Source organism: Eublepharis macularius, chromosome 2 (assembly GCF_028583425.1).
Source record: "Eublepharis macularius isolate TG4126 chromosome 2, MPM_Emac_v1.0, whole genome shotgun sequence".
NCBI lineage: Eukaryota > Metazoa > Chordata > Lepidosauria > Squamata > Eublepharidae > Eublepharis > Eublepharis macularius.
In genome coordinates this window covers 60115762-60138463 of record NC_072791.1, presented here as the reverse complement: position 1 = coordinate 60138463, position 22702 = coordinate 60115762, and the positions used below count along the sequence as shown (strand labels likewise).

The following is a 22702-nucleotide window of genomic DNA, read 5'->3' as shown; positions in this document are numbered from 1 at the left end:
CTCCAGACTGGAACCCAGCATGATAAGATACCTCAAGGAATCCTCCAACTTTATAACTTTACCTTCCAAAATAGAAATAGAGAACTAATTAATTGGAGAAGTTTGAAAGTGAAGAAATGGGGTCCTCGTAACTGGGACTGCTGACTTGGAAGATGGTCTGGAGCGTCCGCATTTTGAATTCGAAGACAGTGGTTGGTATGTTTTGGCTTCTTCTTAACCTGTTTAGCAAGATGCTCAGAAGAGTTGTGCTGGACACCAGCTGGTGTTGGAGCCAATGGAACCTTCGAAGCCGAGACACTTTTAGGGGGAACCAATCCTGAAATGAGGTCAGCGGAGTGACCAAAGGCAAGCTCTTTGGAGTAGCCAGTGGAGTGACCAAAGGCAAGCCCTTTTGAGTCAGGGCCTTTCCCAAGAGCACTTTAGTCTATATGCCTGGCCTCTGGTGTAAATTGGTGATAGATCTTACATTTTGCCACCTAATGCATGGGTGCATTTTTGAAGATGGCTCTTTTAGCCATAAGGCCTTTGATGAAGATGATGATGATGATGATGATGATCCAAAACAAAATTAAGAGCAACCAAAATGATATGAAACATTGTACAAAGTTTCAAGCTTACCAGAACCCTTCATCAGGTCGGGTATTACACAGTAAAAAACGCTGAGGGGCAGGGAATAGATTTTTCAGGTCATGATCATGAGACTGGGTCTTGCCAGTTTTTGGTGTGGGATGCTAGCAGGCTTGCCATTTAGAATTGGTGTGGGTGTAACATAACAGCACTTACATCTTGGGAACAAGAAGTGAGCAATGGAGAGCCATCTCACTAGAAGGATAAAGGCCATCAAAGTGCAAATGTCACTTAAAAAAAGGTGAGAAATACAATTCTTTTTGAAAGCTGAGAGAAGAAGGAAGCATTTGTTAAGTTTTTATATTAACACTGCCTAAGATAAATTTAAGATAGTGCAAGGGGAAAATCAATTGAAGCCAAATTGGGTAGTTTTACATTGTGTTAGCACAGTCTTTTCCCAGGATAGTTCCCAACCTGTTGACAAATCTGTCACTAGGTACCCATAAAGTAGAAAAGAGTCCTAGCCAACAATTCCCCCCCTTAATTATGCAATTTTGTGTTTTGTTTTGGAGTTTGTGTAAGCGAATATGGCTGGCTACAACATTTTTCTACTTTATGGTAACCTGATTAAAGTTTGTTGACAAAGGTGATGGGATTGGTGATGGCTCTGGCTATTCTTATGATTAGGTTTTCAGAGAAGTGTGTACTGTAATGCAAATTCTTGGATTGTCCTGGAGGTTGATTAATGTCCCGCAAACCAAAATTGTTAATCATGACTGGAATTTTGATGAGTCCTCAGCAGAGCTATTGTAGCACAGTGGTTAAGCAGTTCAGCTGCGAATTAACACTCTACTGGTTTGAATTCTACTACTGCTTTGAGCTCAGTAGGTGGACTTCGGTAAGCCACTCCTCTCAGCTCTAGTTCCCCAGCAGTATTGTGGGGATAATAATAAGACTAACTTGTTTACTGCTCTGGGTGAGGCACTAATCTGTCTAGAAGAGTGGTATAAGCGCGCAGTTGTTGTTGTTATTATTATTATTCAAATTACATGCAACACAATCAATAATAAATAAAGATTGCGTTTTATCATTGATTGGCCTTGCTAAGCTGATTCAAGTTTCCACCAGAGACCTAAGTATCAGCCAGGTATCGGTGTAATATGTATGCTGTTCCAAGTAATGCTGTCTTTTGCAGTTCTGTAGGTGTTATGTTGGAAAGATGCAGTTTTTCCATATAAGTTGCAAATTTTTTTGAAATAGTTCCCAGTGCCCTGATGACAATGGGGACTACTGTTGTATTCTTCATCCATAACTGGGTGGTTTCTATTGCCAGATCTCTATATTTAAACATTTTTTCTTGTTCTTTTTCTTCGACTCTGGCATCCCCCGGAATTGCAATGTCTATTATCCAAACTTTTCAATTTCTCACAACTGTTATGTCTGGTGTATTGTATTCAAGGTGTTGATCAGTTTGTATTATAAAATCCCACAAGATCTTGACTTGATCATTTTCTAGCACCTTTTCCACTGGACGTTCCTATGAATTCTTTGATACTGGCAGATTATACTTTTTACTCAATGACCAATGAATCAGCTTTGTGACCCTGTCATGTCTAGCTTTGTAATCCATCTGTGCAATAGTGCTACATTCACAAATAAGATAGGACACAGTTGACATTTTGGATTGTCACTGATTTTCTGAATTTTGGTTTTCATAACATTCGTTTGCAATGCTTGTTCTTGTGCTGAGAAGATCAGACCTTCAGTTTCTTTCTTGATTGTACCCATCTTCAACCAAGCCCAAGATAGGCTGTTGTCACTTTTTCCTTCAATATTTTTCTGATGTTCCCCATGTAAGGGTTTGTTCTTCCAGCCATTTAATCTCTTCTCAAACTCTTTCTTCTTGTATTCAGCCTTTGTTTCAGTTGTTTTTAATATGTTCTCTGTTTTCACAGCCTGAAGTAATTTTTCTGTACTTCTACTGATATAATCATTCAAGCCCCTTTTTTCTTCTTCCACTACGTGCAGTACTTGTAACAGTCCACTAATTACTACTACTACTACTACTACTACTACTACTACTACTACTACTACTACTACTACTACTACTACTACGCCAAAGAATAGGTCCGAGAAGTCACGGAGGTGGAAGTCTCAAAAGCATGTCTCTCAACCCAGATATACTTTTGAGGTAACCATAATGATAGCCCATTTTAAAGGCCAAACATTTCGTTTCTCAGTAACTAGTCCAGTTCAACTACAGATACACAGTAAAATTAAATTTATATTTCTTAAAGCACAGACAATCAATATGGAGATTGAAGTGGTTTTGAGAAACCTATGAGCTTCTCCCTAATGTCTCCAATATCAACCAACGTATGGGCCTTTTGCCTCAAGGAAAAATGCTGGCACTTTTCTGCCTCAACCAAAAGGACTTTGGAACGCAGATGCTATAATTGGAGCTAGGGGATGAGTTAAGACACTGAAGACTAAATGAACTGTACACCTTCAATCTAACTTCTTAATGAATTTGTTTCTTCCACATTCCTCTTACATGATAAGCTGGAGTTTCTTCCCAATGCTGTCAAGGCAGAGAGGAATCCCATAGCCTCATTCCTTTAAGCTATGTCCTACAGACAGTACTGGCAAAGAATTATATTGTTTTCTCCTATCTCCACACCAATACCAATATTTATTTTGGAAACCACTCTCTTCCATGAAGTGAATACACACTTAAGCATAAAGAAAAAGAGTCTGTGGGACCTTACAGATTCATCATCAATATATCTACTTCTCATCATTGTCCCATCTGTGAATAAATAAATTCAGAGACTGGAGCCATAGACAGACAAGATAAATCTTTCAAACAAACATGAAAAAACCCAGCTTTGTAGAAAAATGTTAAATAAATAAATAAAACCATTGTTTTTTTTTTTTTTAAAAAAAACGCTACAAAATGATAGAAGCAGTGCCTGTAGCTTTCAGAAAGAAATGCTCTCAGTGGTCATTCCAGGCTTGGTTTCTGTCAGTAAAAGGAAGGAGGATGAGTCAGTGCCTTTAAGGGGGGAGTCACCAGGGCCAGACCTGGTACAAACCAAGAGGCGACTTGATACCACCAGACTTACCTAGCTAATTCAAGATTGCCTGCTTGCTACTCTTCAATAGCAGCCATTCCACAAAGCCAGTGTTGTATAGAGATGGGCACAAAGCGATACGAACAAAAAAAAAGCCACAAACAGCCCAATCCGCTGTTCGCAAGCAAGCTGATCGTGAGGCCCCGTTCCTGGAGAACATGTGTTCGTTCCAAGCCCTCTTCGCGGTGTTCATCAGCTGTTTGTAAAGCCAGACAGTCTAGCGCCTTTCAGTCAATTCCCCTGGCAACGTAGGCACGGACTGTCTGAACTCTATCTGAAATCCTTGTGGCTTTCCTTCTAGCTTGTAACTAGACATGGGCACGATAAAAAAAAAATACCGATCAAGCTGTTCGTGGATCCACGCTGGTGACGACCCCAGATCACCGATTCACTCCGATAAAGTCCCGTTTCCGATCTGGGATCTGGGATCGGAGGGGCGCGCCCCCCACACTTAAGAGCAGATGGGGAAAAAAGTTTTTAACCCTGCGACGAGCCGCCTCCCCTCAGGGAGGGGACTTTTCTCACACACACACACGCACGCACTTAGAGCAGAGGGGGAAAAAGTTTTTAACCCGCCGTTTTCTCTTTCTCACACACGCACGCACGCACTTAGAGAAGAGGGGGGGAAAGTTTTTAACCCGTCCCTGCCTCTCCAAATAGAGAGAGAGAGACACCCCGTCAACAAGTTTCAGCCAGCTTTTTAAAAAAAGCAGGGATAGAATCCTCCATCCCACCCGATTTTAAAAGCAAGCAGCCAGTCTTCCAAAAGCATATTTTAAACAGGAAGAAAGTAAAACCAGTCCAGGATCCACACGGATCCTCGCGGATCCTATGGTTTTTTAAACAGGAAAAACACAAATGAAACATCAAATCACATACCAACCTTGTAAAAATCAGGCACTGGGCTGAGAAGCCAGGAGGAGAGAGATATCTCTTTTCAGTTAACTTTTTCAGCACTGAACGAACTCAGGAGAGGAGCGCAAAACAGCTTGATAGCTGCTCTCAAAGCAAGGGGTTTTTGAAAGAGTTAACACTGAGATCTCTTCTTAACTCTTTCAACGGCACTGAATGAACTCAGGATGAGAGAAAGCCAGAGTTTTTTGTTTTCTCTCTCTCCTAACCCCTTCCTCTCCCAATCACTTTGCTTATATTTTTCTCAGGAAGCCATCTTTTCACTCAACTGTTTGCTTTTCCTCGCTAGGGGAACTATTATCAAGTTTCAAACAGCGCTCAGGCATTCCCCTGCCTCCGTTGCCAGGGGAACAGATTGTTGGCGCCTGAATGTCTAGCTTCCTGGTCCTATCACGATCGCCCCGGAGTCCCGACTGCTGGATTGTTTGCCGTGGAAGACAACGATCCACCAGGTCACGATTGGGAGATTGCCATTATCGTGAAGTTTTTTTTTATCGTAATCCAGATCGTGCCCATCTCTACTTGTAACCCCTCAAAGTAGCTTCCAGCAGACAGTCCAGTTTTTGCCACTGTGAAAAGAAAATGACAGGAAAGGCAGGGACCCATGGATCATGGCTGTCCCAGGGTCCAATCTCTCTGAAACTTGGGGGGGTCTTCAGAGGACAGTGAGGAATATGTCCCCTGCAAATTTTGTGGGTATTAGACATTGGGAAGGTCAGTTTGTAACCTCTCAAAGTAGCTTCCAGCAGACAGTCCAGTCTTTGCCACCGTGAAGAGAAAATGACATGAAAGGGGGAGACCCATGGATCATGCCTTTCTTGGGGTTCAATCTCTCTGAAACTTGGGGGGGGTCTTCAGAGGATAGTGAGGACTATTTCCCCTGCAAATTTGGTGGGCATTGGACATTGGGAAGGTCAGTTTGTTACTCCTCAATTAGCTTCCAGTCCAGTTTTTGCCACTGTGAAGAGAAAATGACATGAAAGGGGGAGACCCATGGACTCTCCTTTCCCCAGCTCAAGTTCAGCTAAGTCCCAAGGGGCCATTCAGGCTCCCAGAAACCTCCAACTGCGAACATATCTGTGAACATGTCATGTTCGTCAATGTTTGTGAATCCCTGTTCGTGGATGGCAACGAGCAACAAACATCATTTTCGGGTTTTTTTCCTGTTCGTGCCCATCTCTAGTGTTGTATAGTGGTTAGAGTTTTGGATTAGGATCTGGGAGACCCAGGTTCAAATCCCCACTCTATCATGGTACTCATAGGATGACCTTGCTCCAGTTACCTACTGTCAGCCTAAGTTACCTCACAGGATTGTTGTGAAGATAAAATGGAGGAGAGGAGAATGATGTAATCTGCTGGGTCCCCACTGTGGAGAAAGGTGGGGAATAAATTAATAAATAATAAATATAACTGAAGAAGGGACAGAAAAAATGTAGGTGTTTGGTGGGTGGGAAGGAGAGAAGGAAGCAGGGAAAAGTGAGGATATGGGGGTTGTCAGGAGGAGGGAAAGAAGAAATAGTGTGGGGAAAGAAAATTAGGTGCTCTCTACAAATCCTTTTGGTTCCCCACTGTGCAATTAAGCCTGGCAGCTGGCATTATACAACTGTGCCAAGTCCAACAGCCAGAACTTTTGGAGAAGGGAAACAGGAAATAATAATAATGTAATAACTGAGCTTATATACTGCTCTTCTAGCCAGATTAATAACCTGCTCAAAATGGTATAGTGTCAGTGTTATTATTATCCCCACAATACAGCTGGGGAGCTGGAGTTGAGAGGCTTACCCAAGGCCACCTGCTGAGCTCATAGCAATAGTGGGATTCAAACCAGCAGAGTGCTGATTCTCAGGCCAAAGAGGCGCTCTGTTCCAGGGGGCCCTAAAATTTCTGTCAATTTTGTCTAATGTTTAGGATTTTCCCACTAATTTTGGGTGTGTCTCCCCCCCCCCCCCGGTTTGTAGAAAAATCTTCCTTGTCTCTAGATGACCCAGTTCATGGATTTAAATATCCATAGATAGAACCATGTTGTGTGTGTGTGTGTGTGTGTATATATATATATATATATATATATATATATATATATATATATATATATATATATAAAATTTTCAACATGGTTCTATCTATGGATATCTATGGGGGGAGACACACCAAAATTAGTGGAAAAATCCTAAACATTAGAAAAAATTGACAGAAATTTTAGGGGCCCCTGGAACAGAGCACAACTCTCTGCACAAGCATTCCATAAGTTTGCTGTGAGAGGGGGAGTTAACACTACTAAGTGAGACAGTTTGGTGGAGATGGGGAAACTACAGGTGGTTGGGGTAAGGGAAAAAGCAGGAGCTGCCCACTGACATTGGTCCCCACAGAGTGGTGGGAGACAGACAGCAGAAGGGGGTGTTGGGGAGTGTGCAGGAAGGCAGCCAGAGAAGCAGGAAAGGGTAGTAGTGGGAAGCCAGAGCAGGAGAGAGGGGATGGGTGCGGGGCAGATGGGAAGGGTGATGGGTTGGTGGGCAGAGTGGGGGAGAGTTCCCCAAGATTCTCTCTCCCCCACAAATTTATCTTGAGTTCTTGTGGTGACATCATGAGCTTGATCTCAAAGGTGAACTGGTGAGCAAACTGGGGAGGGGGGGATGGGAGTCTCTTGTGAGTCTTGCAGATCCCTTCTTTCTGAAACATAAAATCATTTGTGGTTTGAGCCAACCTCATCAGAACCAAATTCTCTGTCAGTAGCATATACAGAAGAAAAAAAACTGTAAATAATGGGTTAACAGATCCTAAGACATTTATATGCAAATCTAAAAAACACTGACAATAAGCACAGTAACAATTCACAAGAGCTGCAGTAGCTGATAACACTGTCTACCTAGTTAAACAATATACCAATCCTCGTTAACAGAACTGAAATGGTCTGAGAGTAATTTTTAAAGATTGCTATATTTAATACCATATTTGTGTCCCTTCATCCTTCCCTGTACCAATTGACCTGTGTACATCAGAAGACGATTGTTATCAGATAATCTACTGTGTTTATGATGTGGGAAAGTGAGCAGGTAAATGATGGCATGGCTGATGTTATCAGATTCTAAATTAGTGTTTCCTAGGTGAATAAGGGGGGACTTGGATTTGTTAGAGGAGCTTCGCTAAAATTCTATGTTAGGTAGTCCATTATTGTCATTAACTGTTTTAATTAGTGGACTGACTGCAAGAAACAAAACCAACAACTTTCTTAGGCACTGCAATTGATAAACTGCTTAACATTAACTATTAATACCAATTACAGATCTTGTGAATGGTCACTGTGCTTACCTTGTATACTTTTGCACAGAAAAGCCACAAAACATGCTGCTTATATTTTACAGCCTTTCACCACAGTTTACAGTATTTCTTTTGTATCTGTGTGTGTGAGTACATGTGTGTATTTAAATAATTAATACGAGTATGTATCTGTGGACTGAGAGTTCATTAGGTTCATCTGATGAAGTAGGCTTGATCCATGAAAAGTCACGCATATTTGTCTTTGCAGTACCACAAGATTCCTTTTCGCTTTTACTGTCACTGGAACATTTTAGTACGGGATTGTCCTTTTTAAGGAACTGAAGAACAATTATCAGTATACAGACAAAAAGGTGTATCTGCACTTTAAAGGGGAGAAGGATATTATATAATCTCTCTGGTGTATTTCTACAAATTTTTTATAGCATGGACACTGATCCTATCTCATTTTATATTCTTCATATGGACTTGGTACTGTCATTTACAAATTGTTCAGTGAATACTATAAACATTGTGATAATTGAGAATATACTAACAGAAGGACCATCTGGGAAATACAAAATTAGAATCTAAATTTCAGACACATATATTATAAGTAACTCTGGATCTGAGTGGAAAAAAATCCCAGAAAACAAATTCATGTGTTAGACCGCTTTTTAAAAAAATTGGCTGGCTTTTTTCCCCATTGTCTGCCCATCTCAGAAATAAATTACTATAAATTCAATTAGCTTCCAAAGGACTATTTTATACAATTTATTAGGCAGTTGAAGGCAAGCTCTGTTACTGAAGGATTAGATATGTCTAAAACTATCAGTGCAATCCTAAACAGAGTTACTCCAGTCTAAGCTCATGGAAATCAATGGACTTAGACTGGAGTAACTCTGTTTAGGATTAGAAAAGAGCAAGAGTCCAGTAGCACCTATAAGACTAACAAAATTTGTGGTACGGTATGAGCTTTCATGATTCACAGCTCACTTCTTAAGATACAGTTAGAACATGAGTCCATTAGTCCTGATATATTGGTGACTGGAGTGATTTCAGATGCCCAATAACAATAGCAGGTAAATGAGAAAAGCCAATGAATGACAATAGCAGGCGTAATTGGATAGGGTGAGGTTTGCAGAGAGGTGGTGGATGTGGAGAAATCAGCACTGGTAATTAGTCAGAAAGCCTTGGTCTTGTTATCAGTTGCAATTCAGCAGTCTCTCTAATTTCTCTTTGAAATTCCTCTGCAGAATAACTGCTACTTTCAGGTCAGCAACTGAATGTCCTGGAAGGTTAAAAAGTTCTCCCACTGGTTTTTGAATGTTGTGGTTTCAGATGTCTGAATTATGTCCATTAATTCTTTGTCGGAATGGACTCACCAATTTGTCCAATGTAGAGGGTGGAAGAGCATTGCTGACACATGATGACATAAATCACATTAAAGGATGAGCAGGAGTATGAACCTGAGATGGTATGGCTGACATTCTTGGGTCCACCGATGGTGTTGTTAGGATCTATAAACAAAGTTGGCATCTTGGTTTGTTGTAGGCCTTGGTACCACAGTCCATGTTACTGTTAAGTAGTTTATCATTGCGGGTGAGTAGTATTTTCAGGTTAGCAGGCTATGTGTCACGATCCAACATAGGTTGTAGGTCATTAATAATGTGTTTAGACTGCTGAATTGAAACTGATAACGAAGCTCACAATGCATCCACCTGGATTGAATGAAGACCTAGGCTTCCAATCTCATTACCAATGCTGATGTCTCCACACCAACTACCCTCTGCATACTCCATCCTATCCCATCACACCTGCTATTGTCATTCACTGGCTATTGTCATTCAGCATCTGAAATCATTCCACTCTCCAAGATATGGACAGATGGACTCACATTCTAGCTGTATCCGAAGAAGTGAGATGTGAATCATGAATGCTCCTGCCCTACCATAAATTTTGTTAGTCTTATAGGTGCTACTGGACTCTTGCTCTTTTCTACTGCTACAGACAGACTAACATGGCTACCCATCTTGATCTGTTTAGGATTGCACTGTATGCATACTTTCCCCTTCACATCAAGTAGACTTTCAAGCATAGGATTATATACTGTGTATATGACTGAAAATCAGGGGTCTCCATGGTGCCTGCCAAATGCTTCCAGAAAGTGGGTGGATCCAGGTGGGGCTCTTGCCCAATAGGGCTTCTGATTGACCAGTGGAGATCTGACTGGATGTGCAAATGTTTAAAAATCTGCCATCAAAGCACTATCTTCACTGCATGACTGAAGGTAAATTGTTGTGTGTAAAAAAGTAAAGTATTTTAAACAATATATTCAATTTAAAAGGCATCCTGTTAAAATGAATTTTTTGCCTGAAATGTTGAATTACTATTAGAGTTATGCATAACCTCACTCCCTAAGGCTGTCTCTGTCTCTTACGACAGTCATTTTGAAGTTGTGCTCACCCTGTGTCAAAATTCCAAAGGTGTCCACAGGGTCAAAAAAGATGGGCACCCCTGCTGTAAGCATTCATCAAATACACAATACAATTAGATTCTACCTAGACACCTCATTCTTCTAATCTTCAATCAGGAAGTACCATTCCCCAAAATTAAAAAGATAATTTAAAATACTTACAAGCTATGTTTATCAATTGCAAAGAATAAATTCTAGAAATGGAGAATATGTCACCATTACCCATTAGTGAGGTATATTCTATCAGAAGCATTTTAAACACCATTTATAAATATGCCACTGTTTCAGTATCTTACTTTACTGCCTTGCAAATGGTCTTCTGGCCTTTTTTATGCAACCAAATTCAATTTTTTTATTTGCCATTCTCTGGTAATAGTATCAAAAGATTTGATTCTCTAGATTTTTATTTGTTCATTTACTAAATACATTTGTACCACGGCATTCCTTCAACACCTGGTCCCTTTTTTTGAAAAATTTACTGGATGTCTAATATATTTAATATTCAGTAGTATGTGAGAATAATTTTTATGCACCTCTGATAGTTAGAAAGATAGATAACTCAATTATTAGATCATTTATCAAAATATTCAGATGTGTAAGAGGCTACTAAAAAGATTGATGACTGAGAAAGTCCACTGATTCTCCAGCCATCATATTCATGCATTTGGCTAGACAACATTTTTCGCTGCCTTCACAAGCAAGCTTCATTACCCATCACTCCACTGAAAAGAGTTTATTATGAGGCTGCCATCTTGGGAAGACTATTATTTAGATGATAAATGTTGTGGGGGAGTGTGTCTGGCCTTTTTTTAAAGATGAGCTTCGTGACAGATAAAACAAACAGCATCTACATTTCTAATTAACTTAAATTTGGCAGATACAAATACAGGTCACTAATGCTATGGTATGCTATTTGAGTATCTTCTATCTGAATTTTACTGTTAATTTGTAAAATGTAAATTAACTAATTAGAAGAAAAGAGGCATAATTCGTGACAAACTACTTCAGTTAGTTCTTTCCTTATTGACATTTATGAGCAACAAAACTTTTTAATTCTAATTTACAACTGATGGATAATAATCTTGATAAGTTAACGAATTTGAAACTGTTTAAAATTAAATTTGTGTTGGGAAAATGTACATAAGAAAAATATTTATGCAACACAAAATAAATTGCACTATTCATTTTTTTCTCTTAACTGTAATAATTGAAATGGGGTCACAGTAGTTACATTTGGAGTAACCATTCCGTGTATCACATTTCTGATTTGTTCACTGCTTTGAGTGGGCACTAATCTGTCTAGAAGCGTGGTATTTAAATACACTGTTGTTAAAATATCTGAAATACTCTTATCGTTTTAAATAAAATTCCTGTATCATAACATCAAACCCAGCATGTCTTATACCTAACATATTTTGTTAATTACTTCTAATATTTCTCCACACAAAGATCAAGTTTTGTAAATTGATTAAGTAAGCACTCATAAGATTACACAAAGGAAAGAAGAATAAAACTACCATGAGTTTCAGCAACACAAACTTCTTAAATAATAAAAATATATATTTCAGTACTATACAGAAATTTGTTTTTTTTAAACTATTCATATGTAGATAGAGACTCAGCAATAAGATGTACATTCAAAATGTCAGATGTAAATGTCAATTAAAAATTACAAGGAGTTCTGAAAGGTAAGGTCTGTGGGGGATGACATTATTTGACATAGTGGAGTGTCTGTGACCAGGCCTTTGGCAAACATTGCAGAATCTATGCTGTCAGCTCTTATCGTATGTAAGCCTAGATGCTTGTCTAATCTGAATGAGAAATACCAAGGAAATTGGAGCTGAAGCCTTGCGGTAATGTAGATAGAAGCTGAATGGTCTGTCTGTATTATGGGACAGCCTACCATGATGTGACAATATTTGAAGGAGTAGAAAATATACAGATATATAATTCCAACAATGATAGATACAATACTCCATTTACTTCCAGAAAACGACAGGCTCAAAAACAGGGGTGGAAACGACAGACTCAAAAACAATTTGGTATGGCACTAAAACATTTCACATGAAAAAATGTTCCTAAATTGAAATTTATCACCATATATTATTTTAATCACATATTATGTGGATATATTCTCTGTTGTACTTCCACAGCAGTAGAGACTGAATGATAAAGAAAGAACAGAGCTACCAAACACTTATTAATATCACATGCTTTTACAAAAATCAGAATGATTCTATGCCATATTTATTAAAACAATCATTTTAAGAATGAGAGAACTACCTAATGCTAAAAATATTCCTTAAGACTGTATAGTTACAGTTTGGGCACAGAGCAGAGTCACTGGAGCAGTGGGGTGCGGGTAGTTGTGAATTTCCGGCATTGTGCAGGGGGTTGGACTAGATGACCGTAGAGATCCCTTCTAACCCTATGATTCTATAGTTAGAAAGAATAAACTCTCATTGCACATTTTAGAGAGTACAGTATCTAATTTCAGATTATTAAATGATCCTATGGGCAGATTGATGCATGTGTAATTGGAAGTGAATTGCACTATGCTGAATGGAGCTTACTTCCAGGGAAGTGTACATAGGGTTGCAGCCTTATTTTTAACACCATATACATTAAATTACTATTTACATATGAATGCACATGTGCCTTGGACAAAAGAAAAAATGTATCACTTGCACACAAATGTTAAACCAGTAGTGTCCTTTCAATTAATTCACTGTAGTGACAGAAATTTGTTAGCCTAAATTCATTCAAGTCAGTTTTCTTAAACTAGTTAAATAATGCTAGGAGAGCCATGGGGGAATGAAAGAGAATGTGGAATTTGTGAAATTCCATGAGCACTGCATAGCTTAACCAAACCTAAATCCCGAGCGTTGCAGTAAGGTCAAAACCTTTCAGTATTGTACTAGTATGTCAAAATATGTCAACAAACCATCACACTGCAGGAAGAAGAATGACCTTTCAGTTCTTTGTGTTTTGGCTGCCAAAGAAGCTTTGGATACTGGGTATTCATGAACAAGTTTTCCTGGGTACTTGATAAATGCAACTTGCAAAGTTTCCATTAAGTCAGTTAACTCACTCATGTTTCAGTACACCAATACAGCTTTTTAAGCCCCTAAACTGCTAGATAATATTGACATTATGTTATAGGATGAATGTCTTCCTTACCTAAAACTGCAGTGTAACTTCAACAAATCAAACAATAACATTCTTATCAAAATAATTGCTAAGTTAATAGCTGTGACTTCCTTGCTTTGCTCCTCCTTTTGGTAGATTTAAGGGTTGGAAATAACTTCTGACATAAACATACCAGGCTGGTATGGAAATTTTATATTTTTTAAAAATGTGAAACACAGTATAGTCCCAGTATTTGTTTGGTTATCGTTATACTTCTATTTTTGTTAGCCATAGTTACCACCAAAATGATCTACTCTCATACCAAACTAATCTGTAGATGATCTAAACGAAGTTGGAAAAGATGAGTTTTTCTGCCTTTCCAGGGGTTATTTCGTAGAAAAAGAGCTGGAGGAACTCATTAGCATAACTCATTAGCATATGCCATGCCCCTTGACATCACTGGAAGTGTGTCATTAACATAACTGATTTGCATATGCCACACCCCCTGACATCACCTACCTGGCTGTCTTGGACATCACCTGGCCATTCAGGGCCGAAATTGGGCCCAAAATAGCAAAAAGGGGCTGAAAATGGCTGGAAAGGGGCCCAAAATGGTCAGGATCGGACTGCTGCTGAGTGGGAGAGTGATCCATCACCCGTCAGAGGCCCGATCTGTGCCATTTCGGCCCGAATCCAGGCCAAAACAGGCCCAAAATGGCTGAGAGTCAGGTGGGCGGGGCCACCTGTCATGTGACATCTTTGGGGAACTACCGGAACTGCGTTTCTGCGTGTTCCCACTCAAAATGAGCCCTGTGCCTTTCTAAAGGCTATGAAAGTAAATGTCAGCTGTTCCTCACAGGGTGGGCAGTGCACTCCAAAATCTCTGAGCTGCCACCAAAAAGGTTCTGACATATGCTGCCAGCCCCACACACCTAACTTTTCAGAGTGGTGGCACATGAAACAGGTCTCACAAGATAAACTAGTAAGTCTGTGGTGCCAAACCATTTAGGGCTCTAACATATATTGCTATTAACATTTTTATTAACCTTGGTATGTTTTACATGTTTAAGATTAGGATGATTGAGCATCTATAAATTCAGTTTATGTTCTGTTTACTCATTGTGAATAGGGGCCTCATTTTGCAATCATTGGTTTGAGAGTCCATTGATCTGCTCATGGTTGTTTGGCAGGTTATTTCACTGTGTTCCTTGCTAACCATGCAATACAGCGTAAGTGGCTTTGTGCACATGCACCTTCTCACATGGCCGGATTGAGTTCTACCACCACTCTCTTGTTTGCTGTAGAACTGCTCCGCTCAGCAGGCAATTTATTTAAATAGATTATTAGATCACTCATAAATCAAATAGATCAGTCATCAATAAATGCTGCATCTACATAAAATCCTAACTTTCAGTGTTCATCTTTTGAATTGGTAGCGTCTTTGCACATGCGCTGCTTTGGGAAAATTCAATGCACACTGGTTCCGTGGGCATTCACTTCTCCTCAGCATTAACCTAAGAGACCAAGCGATCAGCTCACATCTAATCACCACCTTTGAAACACAGGAAGTTTGAAAGCTGAATGTGCTCATGGTAAAATTTGCAGCATTCCCAGTTAGGATATTTTGCTGTTTTAAAAAAGAAACTTGTGGTGTATTCCTCAAATGGCTTTGACTGGACTAACTGCATCAGATTGTGTTGTTGCTGTGCTAACTGGAAGTAAACCCACTATGAAAATTTAGAGTATGCCTATTAAATGGGAACTCTTATCTCCCTTTGAGGATATGCAGAGTACTAAAGACATTAATATTATGATGAAATGGTGAATATTTCAGTAGATGGAAAGTTTGTTATTCATATTCAGAGTGCGTAGGAGAAATGCTTCTCTCATTATGTGGAATTATCATTATTCTAATATCCGTGTCAAAGAAGACATTTTGTTAGTGCCATCTTCAAATGTAGCAAAGTTATTTCTGATAATTACAGAGCAAACATTTCTCCTGGGACCTACTAAAAATACAGTCTGGAGTTGTTGCAATCAGATTTGTAAACAACTGAAAAAATAATGGTTGTTGTGGATTTTCTGGGCTGTATTGCCGTGGTCTTGGGATTGTAGTTCCTGACGTTTTGCCAGCAGCTGTGACTGGCATCTTCAGAGGTGTAGCACCACAAGACAGAGATCTCTCAGTGTCACAGTGTGGAGATGTTGGCAGGTAATTTATATCTACTCAGGAAGGTGGGTTTGGTCTGAGTCATTCTGTAAGAGTTTCCCAGGGTGTGGAATGCTAATGGCGGGAGGCTTCACTGTATCTTGAGGAGGTTCTTTTGCATATAGATTGGTGTTTGATATGTTAATCTTCTCTGCAGGGCTATTGTAGGGTGTAGAGTATTTTGTTAGCCTGGTGTTTTTCAGAACTGGAAACCATGCTCTGTTCATTCTTAAAGTCTCTTCTTTCCTGTTGAAATTGTGCTTATGCTTATGAATTTCAATGGCTTCCCTGTGCAATCTGACAAAGTAGTTGCAAGTGTTGTCCAGTATTTTAGTGTCCTGGAATAGGATACTGTGTCCTGTTTGAGTTAGGCTATGTTCAGCCACTGCTGATTTTTCCGGATGGCCAAGTCCGCAGTGTCTTTTGTGTTCTTTTATTCTTGTATGGATGCTACGCTGTGTGGTCCCGATGTAAACTTGTCCACAGCTGCAGGGTATGCGGTATACTCCTACAGAGGTGAGGGGGTCTCTACTGTCTTTTGCTGATCGTAGCATCTGTTGTACTTTTCTGGTGGGTCTGAATACTGTTTGTAAGTTGTGCCTTTTCATAAGCTTTCCCATCTGGTCAGTGATTCCTTTGATATATGGCAAAAACACTTTTCCTGTAGGAGACTGTTTTTCCTTAGTTGTTTGATTAATCCTTGGTTTAATTGCTCTTCTGATTTCATTTCTGGAGTAGCCATTTGCTTGAAGTGCGTGGTTTAGATTATTAGTTTCCTCATTGAGAAAGTGTGGTTCACATATCCGTCTTGCACGGTCTACTAATGTTTTTATTATGCCTCTTTTCTGTTGAGGGTGGTGATTGGAGTTTTTGTGTAAGTACCGATCCATGTGAGTTGGTTTCCTGTAGACCTTGTGACCTAACTGAAAGTTGGCTTTGTGGATGACCAAGGTATCTAGACATGGAAGTTTACCCTCACTTTCTTTCTCCATGGTGAATTGTATGTTCAGGTGGATATTGTTCAGGTGGTTTAAAAACTCCATCAATTCTTCCTCACCATGGCTCCAAATGATAAAGGTATCATCCACGAACTGGAACCAGACTGTAGGTTTGTGGGGTGCAGATTCTAGAGCTGTTTTTTCAAAATACTGGACAACACTTCCAACTACTTCATCAGATTGCACAGGGAAGCCATTGAAATTCATAAGCATAAGCACAATTTCAACAGGAAAGAAGAAACTTTAAGAATGAATAGAGCACGGTTTCCAGGCCTGAAAAACACCAGGCTAACAAAATACTCTACACTCTACAATAGCCCTGCATATGGGTATGGATTGGCATATCAAGCACCAATCCATATGCAAAAGAACCTCCTCAAGATACAGTGAAGCCTCCCTCCATTAGCATTCCACACCCTGGGAAACTCTTACAGGATGACTCAGCCCAAGCCCACCTTTCTGAGTAGATATAAATTACCTGCCAATATCTTCTCCACACTGTGACACTGAGAGATCTCTGTCTTGTGGTGCTACACCTCTGAATATGCCAGTCACAGCTGCTGGCAAAACGTCAGGAACTACAATGGCAAGACCATGGCTATACAGCCTGGAAAATCCACAACAATCATTGTTCTCCAGCCGTGAAAGCCTTTGACAATATAACCGAAAAAATAAACTGACCGCATTCTCACTTACTGTAAGTCATTATTGATAACAGTTACTAATGATTAATTAATTTGTCTCTTGTTGATACTATGTACTTGTAGTGTACCCCAGAAGAATATCCAAGTGCAAAACTTTTGATTAAAATTCAGTAATTTGTTTAAATTGAAAGCAAAACAAAATATATGAATTAGTTTATAATGCCTATAACAGGATTGTCCAAATGTGGCTTGAATATTTCATGTGCATTCTAAATTGTTCAAACATGTTACATTTCTGCCCTCAGTAGGGGGACATAGTCTAGTTCTCATAAGACTGTATGAATTCCCTTAATATGAAGATGACAGGTTTTCCATCAAATCATGAGGGAAATGTTTGATTAGGACATTAGATATTCTTTTGTCAAAGGCTTAAGAAAGCATTTCCTACTATTAGAACATACGACTTTTTTTTCTTACCTTCATGTTAGATGTTTATAAAGGTACACAGGGGAAATTCCAATTTAGATTATGGTTCAGATGAAGAACTTTCAGATGTACCTTCTTAAGAGACCTGAATTGTATGTGTGAAACCCAGAAAAGGATGCTTCACTGGTGTCCCTTTTCTTATGAGGCCTAGCCCATAAGAAACAGAAAGGCATTGATTTACAAATGATTCACCAATTATTTGCAAATACAAAGAGTAGCAGCACTAAGCTCTGGGGGATATGATGTATTTCCACATTAACATAGATGTGAGTCATGCAAATCTTTGGCCTTACTGTTTATATAACATTTGCAGTTCATAGGCATCTGAAGAAGTGAGGCTTGACTCATGAACACATGCTGGAATAAACCTGGTTAGTCATAAACATGCCACTTTATTACTGGTTTACTTTGCCACAACAGACTAACATTACTCTTCTTTTGAAATTAGTATCATGTTTACCATGTTTCTTCAAAGTATTTAGAACACAAGTCATTTTCTAGAAGGGCTAAACTACACAAGATGCCCAACACATGTCATGTTCTTGCAAGTTCACCTGGGTAGTGTAGTTGGGCCAGCAGCAGCAGGATGGAAGGAAATGAGTCAGTGAGGGGAGCCCAAAGCTGCTAGGTGGCTAACAGTGGCAGAAGGAGCAGCCACTGCCGCTTCTAGATCAACCATCCCTTCTCACAAAGAAGAGAAATAGACTTCTCCCCCTCTCTGTGAGAAGGGATGATTGTGTCTAGCAGCAGCAGCAGTGGTGAGAGCCTCAGCAGCTCCTTCTGCCACTGCTAGCTGCCCGTCAGCTTTGGGCTCCCCTCACTGACTCTTTCCTTTCCGTTCCTCTGGCCCTTCTGCTGCTGCTGTTGCTCTGATATGTCCCCTACCATCAACCTCCTGGAGGAAAACCTGAGCAGAGTGGAATTCTGCAGAGAAGCAGCAGCAGAGCCAGAAGGACAGGAGGGAAAGAGTCAGGTGAGGGTGAAGGGTTTCTGAGGGTGAAGACGACACTTTGGCATGCAGAAAGCCATTCTGAGGTCTTTTATTAGTTCTTCATTAGAACTGAGAATTCTAGGGATCTATAACATTAATCTTTCAGCAGACATACTATGTTTATATGTTACCCATAATTTAGGAGGTGCGCAGGAAATGGCTGAATATATCATTCCAATGTTAAATTACGACAGAAAAAATAATTAAGCATACCTGTTCCAGTAGCTCCAGAACTGGTCATGAAGGTAAGCCTGGTGGCTGCATTCATCACCAAATGAGGCCTTGCTTTCGATCCAATGAATGATATGTCCTTCTACAGCTACAGTAAGAAAAGTTACTATTTTAAAATGAATTGATGATCTTTCAAATGATAGGAAATGAAAGACAACAGTATACTCTTGAATAATATTACTCTTTTCAACATCCTGCAGCAGAACAATAGTTCTGTAGTAGATATAATAGTGTAGGTATAATTTACAGGCGTTTCCTTGTAATTTATTTATAGCATTAGGAAACTGATAGTTTGTGGTCATGGCTTAAAATCTTAGTTAGTTTTGGAATAAGGCTTACAGTGCAATTCTAAGCAGAATTATACCTTTCTAAGTCATCCGAAGTCAATGTTCTTAGAAAAGTGTTAACTCTGTTTAGGACTGCAATCCTAGAGACATATTAATGTTGCTTTAAGCCATTCCTCATTCTTGGAGCTTTAATCTAAGGACACAGAGAGATTACAGAAAGACACTCTTCTTTAACTCCCCAGTTGACAGATACAGAATTGGAAGTTATGGAAAGTATACACCAGGCAGGTACAAAGGAATAAACACTAGCAGAAACGGAAGCTCCTGCAGCATTTCCCCCCTGCTATGATTATGGACTTTTTATCATTTGAATTGAAATTCAAGCACATCCTTTCTATCAGAAATCCAGATATGAGACTCTCTTCTATCAGTGCCTATTGACATTAGAACCCATAGGTGAATTCTCAGATGACACCCCTGAATGCACAGCCATCACCACAGAAAAGAAAGCAAGTGGTATTATAGAACTTATGGACAACACATTTTGGAACAGAAATGACACTATGGTGAATTAATCATAATTAATTAATAATTTGCCCAAACTGGCCATCATAATACAATAGAGTCTAGTGTCCATTAGAGAGAACCTTTATCCAGCAGACACTAATGTCACTGTTAATACACTTTCAGTGCAATCCTAAGAAGAGTTACCAGTCTATCGATTTCAATGGGCTTTGATTGGAGTAAGTCTTCTTAGGATTGCACTGTTTGTGAATTACATATTAAATATTCACACACCTGGCCACAACTAAATTCAAGTAACACGAGAAAGCATAAGTATCATACTAAGGATTTGAACTCTATAATGTGTCAAGTCAAAGGTGTCAATGCTCAGCTGCTCTGTTAATGCAGATGATTAATGCACTTATTTTGCTTCCTGCAAAAAATGCATGTCATTCTCTCCGCGTTAAAAGAAAAAAAGGAATTAATAACCATATCTAATAAACCACAGTTGTTTTTTTTCCGTAATAGTGTGTGGACTTCTAGTAAGTGTGCCACAGATGAATGTCTTTGACCTAACTATCATTTACAGGAAGCAACTTTTGTTCCCATGGTGCAATTGATTAACTGTACCATGCTAGTTAATGTACATTCATAGGTTTGTGTTGCTGGTCAGCAGTTTAATAACAGCTACTACAAAGATTACATCCATAAACTTCTGGTTGACTATTTGCCATGCAGATCCTTCCTCTAGTTTTGTTTCTTCAGTTTAGATGCATTTATTTATGAATAAAGAGAAGAAAGCTATAATCAAAGCAATTAACAGCTCTATTGTTTTAGCCTGGAGCAAGTCTGGACACTAATCAAGCAAATGTTTTGTGATGCAGACTATTAGAATATACATGCCTTGTCATATAGGCCCTGCTCACCTTTATACCTGCACAAAAATTTCCCACTAGTTAAGAAATATGCAAGCTGTGTATCAACTCGTGTGTGTATGTCTGTGCCACCGTTGTAATTGACTTATGGTGACCCTAGCAAGGGGCTGTCAAGGCAAGTGAAAAGAAGAGGCAGTTTCCCAGTACCTTCCTCTGCAGAGTCTTCCTTTGTGGTCACCCATCCTAGTACTGATCCTGCTTAGCTTCTAAGATCAGGCTATACTATGCTGCCTTTCCTCCCATATCAACTCTTAAGTATCCTAAAATATAAAAGAGTCTTCATACTTCATACTATCAGCAATACTTGAGGGCCATTATAGTTTAATGGCCTTTAAGTGATCTATTATGCCCTTGTACTGCAGGGGTGTTGGAAACGGTATCCCATGTGGTGTGGTGTTGTAATTGTTACACGAGAGGTAGGGATAGGGCTTTTTTTTGAGGGGGAATGCTCCGGAACGGTGTTCCGACAGCTCTAGAATCTGCCCACGTGATTCCTTCCTCCTTCGGCCCAGCGGGCTCTGCAGAAGAGGCTAAACTGCTCTGAGTTCATTCTGCTTTCTTTTCATTCCTTGGTGAGTGAGCGAGCTTGAGAGAAAGAGCTGGGGCCTAGCGTGGGCTCTGCAGAGGACGGCTAAGCTGCTTTGAGTTTATTCTGCTTTCTTTTCATTCCTCTATATGAGAAAGAGAGAGAGTGCAAGCAGAGCTGCTGGGGCCGGCTCTTCAGAGGAGGGTAAACTGCTTTGAATTCATTCTGTTTTATTTTCATTTGGGGTGGGTGGGTCTGTGTGTGTATGTGTACTGCTTTGAGTTCATTCTGCTTTCTTTTCAGAGGGTCGGTGGGGCTGTGCATGTATGTGTGTGGGTGTGTGTTGCTTTCATTCTTTTGTTGACTGAAGTTGGCATTGTTATGGTTCCCACAGCTTTTGAATGCAGTCTGGTTCTATGTTAGTTAAATATCAGTTATGGTTATTTATATTAGTTAAAATATCAATTATAATGTTAATTTTATGCTAGGAATGGATAGCTGTGTCCGAGTCACAGAAGGCTTTCATCAATATGTTCATCAGGATATAGATGTTCTTATGTCTTAATAGCTGTAAATCAACTGATTCTCCCCACCCTCAGCTGTTTAAAATCATTGAAATTGCAGTGGACATATGGGTGTCAAGGAAGTTTTTATGAATATTGTTTGTCTGGGACACTGGAATATTTATGAGCATTTTACAACGTCACAACAGCTTAGCTATTGGTAAGGTAGAGTTGGCAGGCAACAAAAAAGCCATTTTACACTAAGTATAGATTTAATGCAGCTGAAGTTTAGTATCTAATTTTGAAAGCAAAATCCTTCCTGAAAATCTGAAAATTCAATATTCATTAGATTAGGAATTTCAGACTCTGGAATTGTGAGAAAGAATTTGGGATTTTTTCCCAATCTGTTAGAATTTAGATTTGTGAGATGTGTTTTGGATTTTTAGAGGCCCCCTCCTCCTTGCATATTTTAAAATATGATTCCAAAGTAATGAAATGTTTTGGAAAGGGAATGGAAGATTTCACTTTTTGTAGAGGATACAGAAAAGAAAAAAAACTTTCTCATAATAGTGTAATTTCCCAAACTTACTAACATTTATCTTGTCGTAATGCATTGTGATGGGTTCCGTGAAGCGGTGTCACTTCTGGGAAGCAGCATCACTTCCAGGAGTGACATCACTTCCGGAAGTGACGTCATCACACATTTCTGGGAGTGCGCGCATGCGCACGCTAGTTCCACCACCTCTTTTCCCAGAAAAAAAGCCCTGGCTAGGGATGATGTAATTGCTGAACTTCAGACTAAGGTACCAGGCTGCTCAGCAATAGATTTACAATGCAATCCTATGGCAAGTTACGCCAGTCTAAGCCCATTGAAGTCAATGGACTTAGACTGGAGTAACTCTCCATAGGATTGCACTG

At 39.6% G+C, this 22702-nt stretch overlaps 1 protein-coding gene across 2 annotated transcripts in view; it reads right to left on the bottom strand.

Annotated features, from left to right (window-relative positions):
- The window catches only part of CDIN1 (CDAN1 interacting nuclease 1), a 255301-nt gene that overhangs the window by 80725 nt on the left and 151874 nt on the right, over positions 1-22702 (bottom strand). For both annotated transcript variants that reach the window (XM_054972153.1, XM_054972154.1), the window contains one exon: positions 19012-19117. In XM_054972153.1, the coding sequence (XP_054828128.1) occupies positions 19012-19117 (106 nt within the window). The remainder of the gene's footprint in view (positions 1-19011; positions 19118-22702) is intronic.